We start from the raw sequence: 18,855 nt of genomic DNA on the forward strand, positions 1-18,855 counted from the left end.
ATTCAAATTTTATGAGATAGGATTTTAGTTTTCTTAAGCTGTAAACCATAATCAGCAATATTAAAAGAATAAAAGGCTTGCAATATTTCAGTTGATTTGTAATGAATCCAGAATGCATGACATTTTTGTTTTTTTAATTGCATTACAGAAAATAAAGAACTTTATCACAATATTCTAATTTTCTGAGACAGTCCTGTATATATATATCAAATTCAACGACTCTGGTTTTTTGTCCTCTTTGATCCATATACTTATATATATATATATATATATAAGTATATGGAGTGAAAATGTTGTGTGCTATGGATTTGCTGCATCTTTGGCTACCATGTGTAAACCTTTGTCTTATAAGGTTGTCTATGCAATATTCAGAGCACATTAATATAGCAGAAACAACGACTTGCTTTGTAAAAGATAAAGTGGAGTAACCGGAGTAGGGAATGTAATCTGTGTGGTTTGTAATCCGAGTTTCTTTGTGCTTTGTTCAAATAGCCGGGTCGGCCGGGCCCCCACCAGCTCAACAGCTCATAGCCTACGGCGGTCACACTGAAGCGTGCGCCGCGCCCACCATCTTGCTCCTCCCCCCGGGGTAACCACTGTCGGGGTAACAGTGTCAGCACTGTTGCCGTTGCTAGCACTGTTAGCTACGAGCGCAGTTATCTGTGAGCGCAGTTAGCTGCGAGGCGCTAGCTCAACCGCTGATATTGAGAGCCGCGCTTAAAGAAGTTGGATATATAAATGTAAAAAAAAATAGAAATAGAAACAAATGTGAGAGAAAATACTCCAGATAAACTCTGCAGCATTTAAATGACTGTTTGCCACGCGGCGCTCTCTGGTCCCTCAGACGTCTCGTTCCCTGAGCACTCTGCTAAGAAGGGCAGAAAATGGGAGTTACAACTAAGCTACTTAACCACAATGAATTAGGGCCTAACATTTGAAAATTTGATACTGAAATTACTGTCATTATGGTGCATTATGTCTGAGCATAATGATTGCTTTGGCGCTGTTTGAAGACAAAGACAGGCTCTTGGGGGGGAAGTAGAGTCAGAGGAAAAGTTGATTCCGTGGCTGCTAATGTGAACTTCAAACCTTCATTTCAGCAGCTGTCTTTCCCGGCCATCTCACAACCCGTCTTTTGTTAGCTACATGTAGTGATGCATCTGCAAATGATTTCTCTTTTCTCTGGACACAGACTGAGCCAGACCCACAGAGAACGACTCGTCTTTCAGAAAAAATGGCTTTCCCGGCTTATGTTTGCTTTGTCTGACATTTGCTTTGGCGAAGAACAAATAAGAGTTGGACACGCCGTAAAGGCCTGATGGGACGACATGGCGTTATTAATCTTTCATCACTACTTGATGGTTTTAATGGGTCTGGAGAACGGTACGCGCTCCTCTAGCAGAAGCAGAAATGGTTAGATCCACTGTACTTGTGCAGAGTTCTCTTTGTCCTCTGCTGTGTTATTGTGGGCATCGAGTTTAAGCCGCACGTCCAGGCCGTTGAGAAAGAGATGAATTGCATTCCAGGATCGTGGACCACACAGTAACTGCGTCCACGTTTTCCTCCTCAGCTGTGTTATCAAACGACTAAAATGGGCCAGACTTAGCCTTCACTTTTCGGGATGTTTCCAAGGTTGCAAACAGAGACCGACTGGAGCTGTTATTAATTCTCCATCAGTTTCAGTTTGGATGCCTGAAAGCCAATTAAAGGAAACTTAATTGAATCAGCCTCAGGACCCTCCCGAACAGGAACTAAAAATGAATTGTGCTTGGGGACGGATGGCAGGAAAGAGAGGGAGGGCATGGAGGTTAAATAAAAAAGGGTGAAATTACCAAGAGTCCAAGTCTGAGATGATGGCTTCAGACTGACCCTGCTATTACATTGTGCTTGCAACCTAATCCCACAAAACCAGATGCTGTATTTTTTTTTTTTGTCTGGTGATGAAATTGCAACTATTCAGTCTCTCAGAGACACAAGTTTCAGCCAAAAGTTAGTGTGGGAAGTGCACTGAATACAGATGCTATTTACATTTACATCATAAAGGGTCAGTTGCATGAAACCCCACGCAGATTCATGACTATTTGTGCAAACAAAGACTTTTTATGTCTCTCGCTTTATAGTTAGCCTCATTCTTATCGTAGCCCCAGCAGCGATTTCGAGAAAATCTTTTTTTATGCATGGTTTGATGTCTACTTGAGGTGCACACATTCACACTGTCTATTCTTTTTTTTATTTTTATAAATGACAGTTTATGTGTGGGAGACAGCCTTTTTTTGCACACTCATCTCTTATACATATACAGACTATTTGAGAATGAAAAAGTTCAGCTTAAAAACTGAACTGACATTAACAAAAACAACTTATGCTAGTATATTAAAACATACATACACACACTTCATACATATCCTCAGTGTTATTTTTGTGTACTTGATTGGTGAACGTTTGCGCCCCACATGAGTTATAACCACTTCTCCTTGCCATGCCTTGTCAGTCAAACATTGTCCAAAAATATAATTCAATATTTGTATTTATATAGTGTAGCTATGTCTCCTTACACCACAAAAAGGGAATTCCATTTCAAAATGTGGAAAAATGACTTGCGTACATTATTGTAAAAAAAAGAAAGAAAGGAAGTCTGTATGAAGAGATATAGCTCTCTGCTGTTGTGTGTCCATTGACATGCCAACGTGGTTCACTGCTCAGTGACACCCACACACACACACACACACACACACTCACACACTACCTCAAGGCCATGTCTCATTGTCCTGCGAAAGCCATGAGGAGGAATTCCTTTCATGTGTCATCTTCTGTCACAGTACTGTCCTGACAGAGGCTTAGTGACATATGAGAGGCCTCGGCGGAATGTACTGCTTTTAGTCAAATGAAGAGTCTGGCAGCTGCTGCATTCATCAAAATCAAGGGATAATCTGATTTCCATATAAAATCAAGTGATGATGAAAAAAAAAAATTTGGTCAAAGAGGGGTGCTAGCACCTTTTAAGGAGACACTTGAGAGACACGGGGCGGGAAAGGTTCAGACACCGTGCAGGATCGCGTCAGAAGATTTGAAGTTACATGAACGTGGTGTTTAAACTAAGCTCTCCGGTTAGACGGTCACTCTGTCTGCGCTGAGTTCTATATTATGACTTTAATTGCCCGCGACCTTTTTAAAAAGCCAGTTCATTCAGCGATACATAAATCACACAACGGGCACTCAAGCTGTAAAATGCTAACACGATACAATCTCTGGCGTCATCAATTCTATTTTGAACTCAGAAATGTTCCATTCTAGGCAAATCATCTTAATTTACGTCCATACTCTATTTGTTTTGACCAAGCCAGCGGTGGAATTAGGTGCCGTCCAAGCCACAGTGGAGCAACAATCGAAATGTGGATTTGTGTGCGAGCTTTTACCACGGCTGGAGATGCTTTCTATGATCTGCTGCAGGGAAAAGTAGACGGCCGTGGCTTTCCAGGTTGCAGATGCCCTCGGTGATGGAGTGCCAAAGGAGTTCAAAAAGCCGGGAATAAGTTTACATTTTTTGTCTGTTATTAACACAAGATTAAGATAGTTCAAGGTTTTGTTCGACTGTATCAAATGTGTCTGTAGATACACGTCTTGGGAATTCTGAAGCTTTTACGTGTCTTCAAAAAAACGATCGCTAACGAGTGAGAAAAATGAGACGACAAAACGGCATCACGCCGATCTCTTTGAGCGCGTCGTCGCCCTCTCGAGACTGTGTTGTAGTTTGTTTGATCAACCTCCACCCTTCAAACATCATGAAAGTGATGTTCGTTTGTGAAGAGTATTCTGCTGAACAAAACATGTCAGTGTCATAAACCTTTGTTTGGCAAAGTTTTTCTTCTGAAATCGTCTGATGTAAAAAATCCCTTTGGCCCTTTTGTTGATGGAACCAGTGCGATGCTAACATTTGGGATTGACCAACAAAACTATCCCTGCAACACTCTATAAAGACTGCTCAAAACACTGGGAGAGACTGATTTAACGTTGTGTTGAAAGACATATTTTGATGTGTGTGTTCCCAGGAAATGAAAGTCTGGAAATATGAGGGAACATCTGGATTCCCCCCCGCCAATAAAAACCAATAAACCTTCATAAACAGCTAATGCATGTCAACATGTATTTTGCAGTGGTTTCCATGTAAAACTACAAACAACTCGATAAATAATATAGAGTCTCTGACCTTTTTGTTGTTGTTTTTAAATGTTCGTCTCATTTTGTTCAACCATTGTTTGCATGATAAAAAAAATCTAGATATGTTGCAACATTATTTACTGTTTTAAAGCCTGTGTCCTGTCAGAGAAAATTCCAAACTGACTTTACTAGACAGGAACTGGAAAAGGGATGTTCCCAACCCAATTATACCAATATAGCAAATGATCAGGAGAGGAACCAAGAAGAATTATTATTTATTTATTAGGAGTGCATCATTAGACACCTGTCCTCCTGACCCCCGGCTCTGTGTCGGACAAAGGCTAATCAGAGCCAGGGAAAGGGGAGTGTGAATGTGCTTCCTCCCAAACAAGCCTCTCCTCCACCGGACTCCGCTCAAAGGGAGCAGAGGCCATTAGGCGGCTCTGGACCTCCTTTTCTTCATAATTACACCCTCCTGGATTGACCGAGCAGCAGCTAGCCTTCTGCTGTTTGTGGTAATTAGTCCAGAATGTGAGCTGTCAACATGCAAAAATCGTGCCAGTCGGCCCACAATGCTGTGGCCACCCCCACTGTGTTCAACAACAAGCACCTTGCCTTGGCCACTGGAATGCATTCACTTTCTTCCTCTCTCTCTTTTTTTCTTCTTCTTTTTTCCCCCTCGGCGACTTGTGTCAAATTCAGGTCCCTCCGAACAAAATCTTAATAATTAACTGGCAAATTTGAACATGATTGCTTGTGACACACCTACTCTGGTAATTATTGCTTTGAGGCTATGTGCTAATGAAATTAATGCATTCATTGCCCCAACAAATTAGCATAACTCATCCAAATGGCCCACATTTGATGCCACGTTGCAAACGGGGAAAACAACTTATAAGGGAAGAAAAGCAGCATCGTCAAGAAAAGAAACCCAGAAGATGAAATGGCAATGGAGATCGTACGATGAGCACTGCTTGCTCAAATTCTTAATGACTAAAGCCTCTTAATGTTAACCAAGGGTGATTGCAGTAATGCATTTCGGAGTGAAAGCAGCACAGGACCAAATGATTATCACGAGCATCATTACAGTCGTTGCTGATGTACATATACATCTCTCTGAGGACACATATTAAATGGCCGTGCCACTGCCGACATTAAAATGTTATTATACTGATGCATTAACTTACTGCAGCAGAGCTCATATCAATATACAGCTTTCCAACAATCGTTCTCTAAATGGCACCGCTGCCACTGGCAGCCGTCGCCAGCCCCGCTGCTAACCCCCCCGTTCACGGCTGCTTGGACTCTCCGTGGGATGTCTCTGCCGGGCATCCATAATTGATGACGATGCCATCGGTACAATGGACTAAGACAAGTGCAACGGTCAGTTAGAGATGCTGCACAAGTGCAATAAATGTGCCTTCTTAGGTAGAAGAGCCAAAATGGTTGTAACACCTAGACATTATTTGTTTTGCCTGCAGCCAAATACTGTCAGACCGTTGCAGTCAGGTAAGAGCCTGTTGGCTCACATGACAACTCATGGTAGCATTTCCAAAACCTCACTTCATATATATCGTGGGGACCCTACTTTGTACAGCACATCAGTAAACTGCAGCGGAGAATAGTTGCAGGCAGGGCTCGACATTAATGCTTGCCTGTGGCAAGTCAAGTCTGTGTTCGGGCAAGTGGAACGCCTCATTCAGTTCCCTCATCGGGCAAGTGACAAACACATGTGATCTTTAACAGGGGGCCGATATTAAAATATGCAACTGGGAGATCGGCATTAATAAATGACTAATCGGCGGTCCCTGAAATCGTACATTGTGAACGTTAGCATGAGGAGACCTAGTTTAAGTTCGCTGTTCGCAGCCGGTTGGCGGTACAGTCCTGCTCGGCTAAATAACGGGGCTAACCACGTAGCAACATTCTGAACAACTGACTATGTTGATCTGCACTTCACACATTTCATTTATTTTATTTACACTACACACATACACACTTTGCATTTGCACACTGTCTATATTTGGTGTTTTTATATTTAGTTTAATTGTCATTAGTATTGTGTATTGTGTATGCATATATGTTGTATATATACATATCTATTTTATTTTATATTTTGCTTTGTATGCATCTATATCTTTCATCCCTGTTTTTATATTTTATTTTTTATTCATGTGTGTTTGGTTCATTGGTGCTGCTACTGCTACGACAAATTTCCCCTTGGGGATTAATAAAGTATATATCTATCTATCTATCTATCTATCTATCTTAATCACACACGTAGGGCGATTATATTATACTTCATTCCCATGCAGGCTGCTCAGGCTGTTTGTCTGCCGACAAAAAGAGTTTCCTCCTTAACGCCGTTCTGAGTCTTCAGCTGTTAACAAAGTGCATCGAGTTACATTACGGTGCGTTCTAGCTCGGTAACAGTAAAAAACGAAGGTCAATTTTGAAGTTATCATGATTACAATTGTATTCTTGTAGAAACAATTTTTTCGTGAAAGAGAAACTGTCGATTTGATTTATTGTCTAATAGGCCTACATATTCCCTGGAACTAGTTAGCCTGGCTTGCTAGCTTCCACTTTTCAAGTGCTATTCTTTGTGAGTTTTGACAGTGAAGCCATTTGCCGTCACCACAACTGGACGAATGAAAGAGAGAGACAATCACAGCGAGGTACACCAGCTCCTTTATGGTACGCAGGACAGACACACTGTGTGGGCGCTGCCAATTACTCAGAAGGTTTAAAAAAATGAATGAAAATACGCTTCTTATTTGAAGAAAGCTTGGCTAACTAGTTAGCACCTTTGAGGTCAAAGCTAACAAGCCTATCTTGGCTAACTAGTGTTAGCTAGATTGACGAATCAGAAAGTGTGAGCTAACAAGCTAATTAGTTCAGCTAACTAGCATCCTCATCTGAGTGTTAGTCAAACTGGAATACATTTGGGTCCTCCCAAATATCAATCTAGTCACTAATGGTTTATAACCAACTAATTTCAATGTTTGTATATGATTAAGACGTTCCACAGTCAGTAGAACAACACAAAGGTTACCAGCATGTCTCATAGCGACACTGGCTATAAGAAGTCGGCCTTTGCCAAGGCCAACGCCCCACATTGAGAATGCTGTCATTACAAATATGCACAAAAGCTATTTTATCCGCTTTAGAAAAATATGTCCAGCAACCACAGTATCATCACGTTTAAAAAGACGTCGAAGAATTGAGAAGAATTCAAAGATCACAAACATGCTCAGCAGCCTGCTGGAAACAAACTCAAGCTGTATGTAATTGAGACGCTCTGGAACAATTAGTCTTTGACCCCAAACGGAGACAAAGACAAATTCCTAAATGAATAACAACAACCAGTGGAGACTTCCCAGCAGACTGTTTCTTTTAACTTTCATCCGTGTGTGAATCTGTGTGTGCGCGCGTGATTTCATGTTTAAAATATCTTTTAAAATCCTGAAAGGTCGTTGTCAGAGTTACTGTGACATTTCCTTCCACTCGGAGCGGATCCCTCCCATACATAGACACGAGATTAGGCAGCGCACCCCGCCGCCGCGGAGCAAACAATGAATAAAACACTCCGTGGCCAGTTTTTGACGCTTTGACCCACGGCACGAGCATGAATACATACAACACATCAACAGCATACTTCCTAATCTGAGATGGTTAGTGATGTGGCCACCTTATCCGGCATGCAACCCCATCTGTGATGACAGATCAGCTCCGCCGTGTCATGCGAACAAACTCACAAACACAAGACCCGATGTGTTGACGGGAAAATTTGCATTAGGAATGTACCACAGCAAGGCGTGATTAATTTCTGCTCATGAAATGAATACAGATTTGGTCATTACATGGCCTGTATCCTTTGCCAAATATTCTAATGTCTGTCTCTCCTTTTTTCCGCAGCGAGTGCTCTGCTGCAATAATAAGGAATATAAGACAGCTTACAAGCAATAACGGCTGGAAAATCAGCTAAATCACGGGGCAAAACAAAGACCTGATTGCTCATTAGTATTATGGATCTGCTCTGCTTAAATCTGTTTTGTGAGATGCAGACACTGTTTAATGACTTAAACGGTGTTTGTTTAAAAACCTGCCACCTACATTTCACACAAGTGAGATTAAAAGAATGAGACATCATCAGATCTCTCATTGAATTTTCATAATACCCTCCCTCTCCGAACTCGCGCGCATCAATACACTTACCTTGGCTTTGCAGATGATGCAGCGCAGATTGTTTTCACTCCCACATCCCTGTGAGGAAACAATTATTTGAAAGTCATTTTAGTGCCGACAAAATCATCAAAACAACAGTTCTAAAGAATGACTTTCTGAAAAATTACATGAATGAGTTACAAATCCATTGTTGTGTTTTGCTCAATAAGCTAATTACAATAGTCTGATTGCAATTTTCACCCCAAAAGTGTTAATATCAATATAAAAAATGGGAAACAACCACATTTTCTGAACATAAAAGAAAAGAAGTATTCACACCGTTATTTGGTTCTGTGTGAGTTTTGTCCAACATAGTTGTGTTTTCTACTTCCTGGCCACCGCAGATATATAATAATGAATATATAGACATACATAACGCCCGGCGGATGTCGTTTTGTACCACCTCACAGGACCGAACTGCACATGGGACAGAAAATAACGTGGTCAATAATAACCTTCAAGCTGGTGCTAACTATCGGAGGACGCTCATAATAACGATGGGCATTTTATACAAACACAAACTGCTAAATACGCTGCTAATATGCATGGCATGCAGGAGCACGTTTTGATAGATGTTAATGGCATATAATTATAGAACACTGCTATTAGGCAATGCGATTTTATAGAGAGGGCCACTGCCCCCGGCACTGTGGCCTGATTGCTGTGAGTGTCGGCCTAATGAATGTAAACCAAGTCTGTTTGCAGCAATGAGAATTATCAACCCATGAGAGACGACGTGAGTGTGTGTGTGTGTGTGTGTGTGGGTGGTGGTAGGGGGGGCTCACTATTTACACCAAGTTGCAATTAAAGGGAAATACAAGCATGTACACTTACAGGCAAGTGCATGCTTGCTGACATGAGCACACAATTCCGTCACAGATGAAACACTCGCATAATACACGTCAGCATGTAAACTCATCTTCTCACTGCGTTTCTCCCGTGTTCACACTTTGGTCAATGCTTCACCCTCCACCAAATTAATTCCATATCTAGCATGCCCAGTTGTTAGCATTTCCACTTCCTCCCTCAGCCCCTCCCCCCACCCCCCAAACGCCGCCCTCCCTGTGACTACTATGCATCTTATTCCTGACGGATGGGGTTACAAATTCTCAAGAGCAACATTTTTTCGAAGGATACCGTTCCCATTAAGTTCAATCGTAGAAGCAGATGCATGAAAAATGAAAAACACATTCATCCGTCGGGGTGACATGTGTATGACATTACTTTCCCAAAAGCCTGCATCCTCGTGTTGTGTCTTGTCAAGCCATCGATGGGCCGGGCGATGAGACACGCCAGGCCTCCACGCTCGGCCGCTGTGGTGCGAGCCATACAGTCCTCCCATGCCCTTGCACATTTGTGCTGCGAGGGGTTTCACCCCTCTAGGAATGCACTCCCTGTAATGAGGGTCAAGGGGTCAAAGTGCTGCCGCGCCTGGAGGCCGGGATCTCCTAGGCACACTCAGTCACTGACTCTGTCCCTATATTTAAATCCTGCCTCAGGACATGTTTTTCAAAGGGCATCTCCTAACTAGTTCCCGGTTACTAATTAGTTTTGCGCCATGCTATTTGTCTTTGGGAAGCTGAAATGGGATGGAAGAGCCTGTGTGTGTGTGTGTGGTGGGGGTGGAGGGGGATGGAGCGGGGGATGGGGGCACAAATGAGGCAGTCTAAAAAAAGATAGCGTATGGCTCGCCTCAGTGCCGGTGATGATCGTTCAGCTCGTCCTCGGCTGGAAACGTGCTGAAGTGGGCATCAACAGTTGTGGCAGTGAATGCCAGCGCTGTTTTGTTGCGTTTGAACTCAGCCCGCCCGCTGTTTAGTGACAACATCTGCGCGATGCCGTTGTGTGGGGGCGAAATTAAGTAAAGACGTGGAATTTGCCCTTTTTCCTTTTTGTTCAAGCTGCTCTGAGGAGTGGTAACGGCACTCGCTATCACTCCTCTCTCTCTCTCTCTCTCTCTCTCCCTCTCTCTCGCGCGCAAATCAAATCATTATTGGATTACATTTTCTGGCTTCATAAAATGCGGTTAAGAGGCACTTTAGACATATGTGCATGACCTGCTTTCCAAAGATGGCTATCGGAGCAAAAGTGACAGGTCAATTGCTGATTTCTGTTCTGTAAAAGGGAAAGGGGCTCCCTACCCTGAGCACTCTAAAAGGTTGAACGCTCTCTCTCTGTTTCGCCCTGTCTGCCTCACTTACACACACACAGAAAACTAAAGTAGCCTTGTAGCATCGGCGCACACTCTCGGCAGAGAGTCCTGAGCGTGCGTGTCTGTATATAATTGTATAGCGGGAAGACACACACTTAATGGAAGTGGCTCTTCACTCTGACAGCCGGGTGTTGCAGATGAAAGCGCTGCTGTCGCATGTTGTCTCCCACTTGTGGAGTATCCAAAGGGAGCCAAAGCACACAGCAGCAGCAACAACATTAATATCCAATCGCTGTATGTAATAACAGCTGATTCATATGTTGTAATCAGTGCGGTAACGTGCAGTTACGATACACTCTGATGCAGGTTTAGATATGGATGTTCATATTTAGTGCTGCACTCTGGAAGCAGGCGTTCGATAGAGAGATGAAGTCCAAAAGTGAGTAAGGTGCATCAATTTAATTCATTTCCCCTGGATCTGCTGGATCTGTGAAATCGGAAAGCTGATGTTAACGCCTTCTTGTGGAGTCATGCTGCTCATGTGTTAGTTCTGTTTAGCTCTTTAGCTGCTAACCGAACAGCTAGGCTCACAAGCTAGCTGCCAACGAACAGCTAGGCTCACAAGCTAGCCGCCAACGAACAGCTAGGCTCACAAGCTAGCTGCCAACGAACAGCTAGGCTCACAAGCTAGCTGCCAACGAACAGCTAGGCTCTCAAGCTAGCCGCCAACGAACAGCTAGGCTCACAAGCTAGCTGCCAACGAACAGCTAGGCTCACAAGCTAGCTGCCAACGAACAGCTAGGCTCACAAGCTAGCTGCCAACGAACAGCTAGGCTAGGCTCAAGCTAGCCGCCAACGAACAGCTAGGCTCACAAGCTAGCTGCCAATGAACAGCTAGGCTCATAAGCTAGCCGCCAACGAACAGCTAGGCTCACAAGCTAGCTGCCAACGAACAGCTAACAAGCTAGGCTGCCAACGAACACAGCTAGGCTCAGCCAACGACCTGCCTAGGCTCACAAGCTAGCCGCCAACGAACAGCTAGGCTCACAAGCTAGCTGCCAACGAACAGCTAGGCTCACAAGCTAGCTGCTAACCTGGCCAGTCTGCCGTTTGTAGGCTACTTTGATTTGGACCTTGTGTTAATTCAAACTTTTTCGCCAACAACAGTGTCACACTGCGACTAAAACTGGACCGATAAAGAGTTGTGAAGTTGTGTGGCATGAAACCAAAACGATGAGCTAAATTAGGCTGACCAGACGTCCTCTTTTCCCCGGGCATGTCCTCTTTTTGAGATCTAAAAAATGCGTCCGGCAGGGATTCCAAAAACGTCCGGGATTTTGCTTCGTCGGATATTTGTGTTTCTCTGGGTCTTTCACAAACTAGTTATTACGCCCTGACAAGTTTTGGAAATGGTATCTCCCTTACGTTCCACCTTCTTGCGTGAGCTCTGACTGTAGAGAGATCAGTCATTGGTCGACCGATCTCAGGGTTGCCAGATACACGATAAGTATCCTCCAAATACGACCATTTTGAGCTTTTGGTACGATACTTCACCATCTCCAATCTGGCAACACTGAGCACCTTGCCGCCTCCACTAGTTGCATTGTTTACAGCGCATGACATCTTTTTTTATTTGTTATCATTATTGCTTCAATATATGGACGAGACACATTAAAGAAGCGCTTGACTAAATGCCACAATAAAGATTTGTTTTACATTTGCACTTTGCAGTTTTGTTAAAGTTCAATAAATAGATGTTCATATAGTCATTTGTGTTATTTGTGTCATTTCATTTGTGACATTTGTATGCATTCACATGGTCATGGTGCGGCATGGTACCACAATGTGGTTATCATGACGTCCATTTGAGGTAGTTGAACAGTCATTACATTATGTATAAATAAACGTGTGTCCATGCAAACTAACACGCTCCTGAAGCGCATTTTCACATCACACGATATAAGAACTAGTTTACATGCAGATAATCTGTATTAGTCATGTGAAAAAAAAGTTGCAGCTGAAAGGGAAAAATCTCGGATTAAATTTACATTCTCGCCCCAACGCACCTCTCCTCGCTCACTTTTTAACTCGAACTTTTTGAAAAAATTCTGCCGAAATACTGAGACAGTGGTAATTATGCTATTCTGCTGGCGTCGGCAGTAATTAGCATGGGCAGCAATGAGCGCCGGGACTGAACAGAAGGAGGAATGTATGCCACCGACGGAAGCGAACATTTCATTATCTGAGAAAAGAGGAGCGGAGCGAGGACTTCTTTCGGGGCGGCGCAGTGCAAAAAGCATCAGTGGCCGTTGTATCGACACAACTACTGCTTCAAGGAGTGTTGGAGATGCTAATGAGCCATTTGGGGGTGGGTGACAGGTGTCCGGGTGGACGATAGCTTGCTGGATCCCTGCCAGTCCATTAGGAGGCACTCCTCGCCGTTTCAGCTGTGCTTCAGCTGCATGCCGATGACGTGTTATCATTGTTAGCAACCCTCATTAAAACTAATTGGTATTGCTATTTGAGAGGTAGCTCATTACCTTGAGGCAAACGGATATGTTTTGTCTCAATAAGGAATGCAAACACGGCAAACACATTTATTCACTGCGAGAAGTTCAACAAAGACATTCACCCCCCACCTCCCACCCCCCCTCTGACAAATGGCTGATGACGGAAATATCAAGGCTCCCTATGTGGAACGTATCTCTTACCTTCTGGATCCACGTGGACAGACACACGTGGTGGGCAAGTAAATTCTTGCAGTCGCAGAAATGCCTCAGCGGGTCGCCGGCTTGAAGTTCAACATCCCTGCATATGAAGCACTCTGACGTCTCTAGAGGAGAAGATGGAGCTTGTGAATGGTTTTGCACTGATTTCACGTCGCATCAAAGGATAATCCCGGATCCACGATCGGAGTTATTGCCGGTCAGAGAATTGTTAATTGGCTCAGAATGTGTCCTCGTTGTAGATCAGGGTACATGTTCTTCACAGAGTTGTGCAAATATTACCACTCATACTGGGACTTATTTTTCCTCCATTACAGCGTTCAACACACTCCACAGCTCCCCGGAGCATTAGTGCTTTATTGTGTTCCCGGCGGGAGCGTGGCAAAGTGAATCTGGGCTTTGAAGGTAATTATAGCTGGTTGACATTCCCGACTAGACAATGAACACAACGGCACGGAGGTGAGAGTGACAATCAACAACAATTTAGTGTTTTCTATCGAACGATTATTTTCTGCCAGAATATTTTTAATTTGTGATATTATTTTAATTTGTAAGACCAAACATATTATGAACATTATCTATTCCATTCATTTTTTATTTGTAAAATATTGTCTTGTTGCAAAGTTGGCCTCTCTAGCTCTCAAGACCAGCAATATTAAAGATATTTCAATGATTGCTTTTAGTGGCTATTTCATCATTGCTCAACATCAGCTCATGAAAACTGAACAGGATTCCCAAAATGTGTTGAGGCCTTGTCTGATGTACATGTACTATAGCCCCCGGGGGTCAGCCGCAGCAACCTGCATCTCTCTAGTTTAAAACAGGAAAACTTTGCCAGTGTCTCCGTTACAGATGATTGAGCAGGAGCTTTGAAGCTAAATTGTTGGACAGTAGCTCGAAGCTAGATTTGTTGGTTTCATCGCATAAAGAACATTGGGAGACAGCAGTGAGGGCTAGCTGTCATCTGTGTGTAAACTGCTGCCTCAGAAGCTCCTGTCTCTTTTGGGCCTCGATCGCTTCAGGTGGAAATTTATCTTCGGGAAGAAAAAAAAAATCAAAGGGTGTTTTTTTAAATGTAGCCCCATCAGATTCTTTGTAAGCATTTTTTTTTTTTACTGACCAGGCATATATTTCACCTCACATTCATGTCTCGGAGACAAGCTGAAGGAAACAAAATATTTTCCACTTCCCAACAGCCATTTTGGTTTCACGTTTTTTTGTTTTTATCCGGCAATTTTTGCTAAATGTTTGGTGTCTGGGTGCCACTACCTTTCCCTCCCTGTTACTGACACCAGCCACCTGGCATACTAATGGAAATCACTCCAAAGGAGTGATACAACTGTGTGTCAAAAGTCAGACTGCATGTTTGCTTCCTGTTCGTCCGCCTGTCTGGCAATATGATATGGAGTTTAGTTGGTTTACACTGAGTCAAAATAACTTTGTGTGTGTGCAGGAAATAATGGAGCCATGCAGAGACACCCATATAGAGTATGACAGCCAGACTGTTCGTGTTTCAACAGCCCAACCGAAAATATATCCGAAGTTACTGTGATGGCAGGTTCACCAATTATACCCACATGCCCCTTTTTTTTTATATCACTCCCTCGAATTGGTGCTGCTTTTACGATCATTATGGCAAGCCCCGAGGCACTTTCTGGAGCTAAATAACGGATGCACTTGCTGTGAAAATAACGAGAAAACAACATTACAACAGAGATGTAAACATGCGGCGCGTCAATCGCAGCCGAGCTGACGCGTCTGCGTGATCTGTGACACCCGTAATTAACTGTCAGGGGTGTCGGTGTTCGGCAGCGTTTCACATGAAGGTGAGTGCTCGACTAACTGGCTGAAGTCACCCTCGACGCACGGTTTAGCGGCAGACGAAACTTCCTCCGGGCTGCGTTGCTACCATGGAGGGCGGCGATGTACTCAGACAAATGTCGTCAGTCGGAGACGCTGATCTCTGCTATCACAGAGGAGCACGTGCCGACGCGAGCTCCATCGAGAGCTCCGTTTGTACCACTCGACTGTCAGGAAACGGGCTTCAGCGGCAGCCGTCTGCCAGCGAGGGTTTAGGCCCCTGCTGCAAAGTGCCACGGACGCGAAGAAACCAAATCGGGGTCTGTCGATCCGAGCGGTGTCGTGTGACGTCGTACAGTACACCGTACAGTAAACAAATAGGGGGAGGGGGAAATGCCAGATTGAGATCATTTAATTGGCCGTTGCGTTGCTAACGACCTCATTAACAAAAGAATGATGGGAAATCAGCGTGGTCCGGGCAAGGAACCGCCGGTGTGACAGCCATCTGGCTACAAGGGGGGGGGGGGTTGAGTGGGGGTTGGGGGGGCTGGTAAGTTAACACCAAGGCCGTCACGACTTCCAAGCGCGGGCCGAGAGCACCTCTAGATGGAGGCAGCTGTTAGTGCTATTTTTTCTCTCCGACCAATTAGAATTCAGGATTTCTCTTCAAGCTATAAATCAACGCTTTTCTTTTATTCCGCTCATCTATTTGAGCTGCGATGTGATGCGAGGCACACAATGAGATCAGAGAGGGAAAACTACCCTCTGAAATGTCTGTCATCATTTTAACTGACATGGAAGCTCTAAAAAAAACATGCGAAGGACGGCGGCTCACATTGATGGCAGGTTGCTTCACACGACACACACCGACAGCACGTGGATACACGTATAATAAGGGTATGTATGTCATATATACACTACCGTTCAAAAGTTTGGGGTCACTTAGAAATGTCTTTATTTTTCAAAGAAAAGCACTGTTTTTTCAATAAAGATAACATTAATCAAAAATACACACTATACATTGTTAATGTGGTAAATGACTATTCTAGGTGGAAGTGTCTGGTTTCTAATGAAATATCTCCAGAGGTGTATAGAGGCCCATTTCCATCAACTATCACTCCAGTGTTCTAATGGTACATTGTGTTTGCTAATCGCCTTAGAAGACTAATATCTGATTAGAAAACCCGTGCAATTATGTTAGCACAGCTGAACACAGTTATGCTGGTGATATAAGGTATACAACTGGCCTTCCTTTGAGCTTGAAGTTTGAAGAACAAAATTAATACTTCAAATATTAATCATTATTTCAAGATTCAAGATTCAAGATTCAAGATGTTTTTATTTGTCACATACACACACAGGGTGTGCAGTGAAATGAAAGTGGCAATGCTCAGCATTTCTAACCTTGTCAATGTCTTGACTACATTTTATATTCAATTTTCAATTCATTTGATAAATAATAGTGAGTTTTCATGGAAGACACGAAATTGTCTGGATGACCCCAAACTTTTGAACGGTAGTGTATGTCATATAGGGCATGTTTAACAAGCAACTCAGAGTAAGGAAGCTGTCCCGATTGGTCCAAAAGCTCTCAGAGTTTAAAATGGACACCACCTTAAAATGGAATGAAAAAAGAAGAAGAGAAAACGCAGCTTTGCACAAGAGATGATTTAGCTCGGCGATGACCACGGATTCAGCAGCTGTGAATCAAACCGTGTCGGCACATAAAGGGCAACCAGATAATGTGCAGATGCATTCATTTCCACAAGCTGCATTCAAGTTAAACGGTGCATTCATGATCTATTCACTTTTTAAATACTCGGCGAATGGCTTTTAATGTTTTGAGAGACACACGTTCACATTGTTACACTCACAGGACACAACCAACTCATATTTCCCGTATTTGCAAGGCCTCATAAATTAAAGGGGCACATGTGCTTCTCCAAAATGCCTGCTAAACTCCTCCTCCGTTATGAATGTGTCGACCGAGCTGAATTAGGCCTGATGACATCATCAATGCTCTGATCTGAGTGGCTCTTTAACGAGGAGTGTCGGGGAGAGGGGATTCATCGCTGCACGTGCAGTTCAGCTTATTTAAAGGCACTATAATTAGCCATGTAAAACAATGCGAGTCAAGTACTTTGTAATTACATGTGCATTTTTTCTTTTAAGCCACACAACTGGCTTGTATCTGTTTGCTTGGGTACAAACGTGTGTGTAAATGGTTTATAGATACATATTTTTTTTTGTTAAGCTATTTAAAGTCGTGAATTCGTCATTTTGGAACAATATTTGCTAATCCCCAAATTAACTGAGCAACACATACAATTTGATCACACACATGATGTCTCCTACATACAACCAATGGCTTCTGCATTTCTAATTTCACCACTTTCAACTACATCTTTCTGAAAACTACGATACACTGCCATAATTTTATTTGCTCAATGCTTTGTAATTTGCTGAAAGTGGGAGCAGGAAGAATTATAAATGGGTAATGAGTCATTCTCTGAAGAAGGAGTGGTCCTTAGAGGAGTTGACAGATACATGCCCTGGCCTCAGTGTGGTCAAAACATATACAGACATCACACAAAGAATATCAGATGTCTACTGTTAACATATACAAGTGTCGTATATGTTCTTCAGGATATTAAAAAGTGAAACTTTCAGGACGACATACATACCGATGAATAAACTGCATGACTGTGCTGAGGACAGTGGCCGGTACTCACTGCCCATACTTCACTTTCTGTTGTGGTTGAGCGACGACTTCTTCCCCTCACTTCTAAGTTCCTCCAGAAAGCAGCAGTTTCTTCCCTTCCTGTTGGCATTCCTCTGTTTTACCGTCGCAAGGGGGGTTAAGGGGACATTCAGAGACTCCAAAACTGCACTATAAACTACTGCACTACTCACTGTCAGCTTGTCGCTTTGTGTTTTGGTTTTTTAGGGAAGTTATACACACACAAAAAAGAACTACGGCAGCCAATCACAGCTGGACAATGGAGCACGTCAGGACAGGAAGTCGAATGGAGGGGGAACACACACAAAAAATAGAAGAAAAGCTTTCTGGTGAACTCAAATTCTCTAGAACCAGATGTTGCGAGTGAGAACGGGAGGACTGTAAAACGACACAAGCATTGTTTTGTTTTGGGGGAAATGTTTCGTAATGAAGGAGGAGGACCACGTCGTGGAAGAGAGCTTCTTTTCTTACAGGAACACTCTGTGTTGCAACAAACATCACGTCAGCGCTCTGCTTGGAAATGACCGATGCATTTTGGAATTTCCCCACACACTCTTCCTGCATATTGACACAATGACAACATATCAATGGAAAGTTCCAAAATAATAGACTGGCCTAAAAACCTTTTTATTCAGGAAGGCATTTTTTACCTTGAGTTAATTTATTGTCAGCTATTACATTTTTTTTTTTTTTTTTTTTTATGGGTTGCTTTAACTATGTTTTCATCGGTTTCATTTGTTTTCACTATATGTGTGGCACTCTGAGATTCTTTGAAGGAAGAGTGCGATAAAAATGAAATGCATTATTATTATTATTATTATTATTATTTATAATAGTCATGTCATTTTTTTGGTAGATCTCGGCCTTGGTGACATGGATTGTATTAGTCTGTGTTAACAATAGAAATTAAGTCACAATTTATTTTAAGTAAAGTTTCTGAACGGACTTCATATTTGCATGAGCTGCACAAATGAAATGTATTTAGTTACAAATAATATAAAAAAACAGTTTTTTATAATTGATTTAATAGCATTTAAAAGGGGAAATGCCGA

At 42.9% G+C, this 18,855-nt stretch overlaps 1 protein-coding gene across 1 annotated transcript in view; it reads right to left on the reverse strand.

The window, feature by feature from the left end:
• The window catches only part of LOC130194363 (uncharacterized), a 78,821-nt gene extending 60,800 nt beyond the window's left edge, over window positions 1-18,021 (reverse strand). The window contains exons 1-3 of the mRNA XM_056415341.1: window positions 17,748-18,021; window positions 13,249-13,370; window positions 8,377-8,424 (exon numbers count right to left, since the gene is read on the reverse strand). Of these exons, the coding sequence (XP_056271316.1) occupies window positions 8,377-8,424; window positions 13,249-13,370; window positions 17,748-17,802 (225 nt within the window). The 5' untranslated portion in view covers window positions 17,803-18,021. The remainder of the gene's footprint in view (window positions 1-8,376; window positions 8,425-13,248; window positions 13,371-17,747) is intronic.
• Between the last annotated feature and the right edge of the window lie 834 nt (window positions 18,022-18,855).

This window comes from Pseudoliparis swirei, chromosome 5 (genome assembly GCF_029220125.1).
Source record: "Pseudoliparis swirei isolate HS2019 ecotype Mariana Trench chromosome 5, NWPU_hadal_v1, whole genome shotgun sequence".
In the NCBI taxonomy this organism is placed as follows: Eukaryota; Metazoa; Chordata; class Actinopteri; order Perciformes; family Liparidae; genus Pseudoliparis; species Pseudoliparis swirei.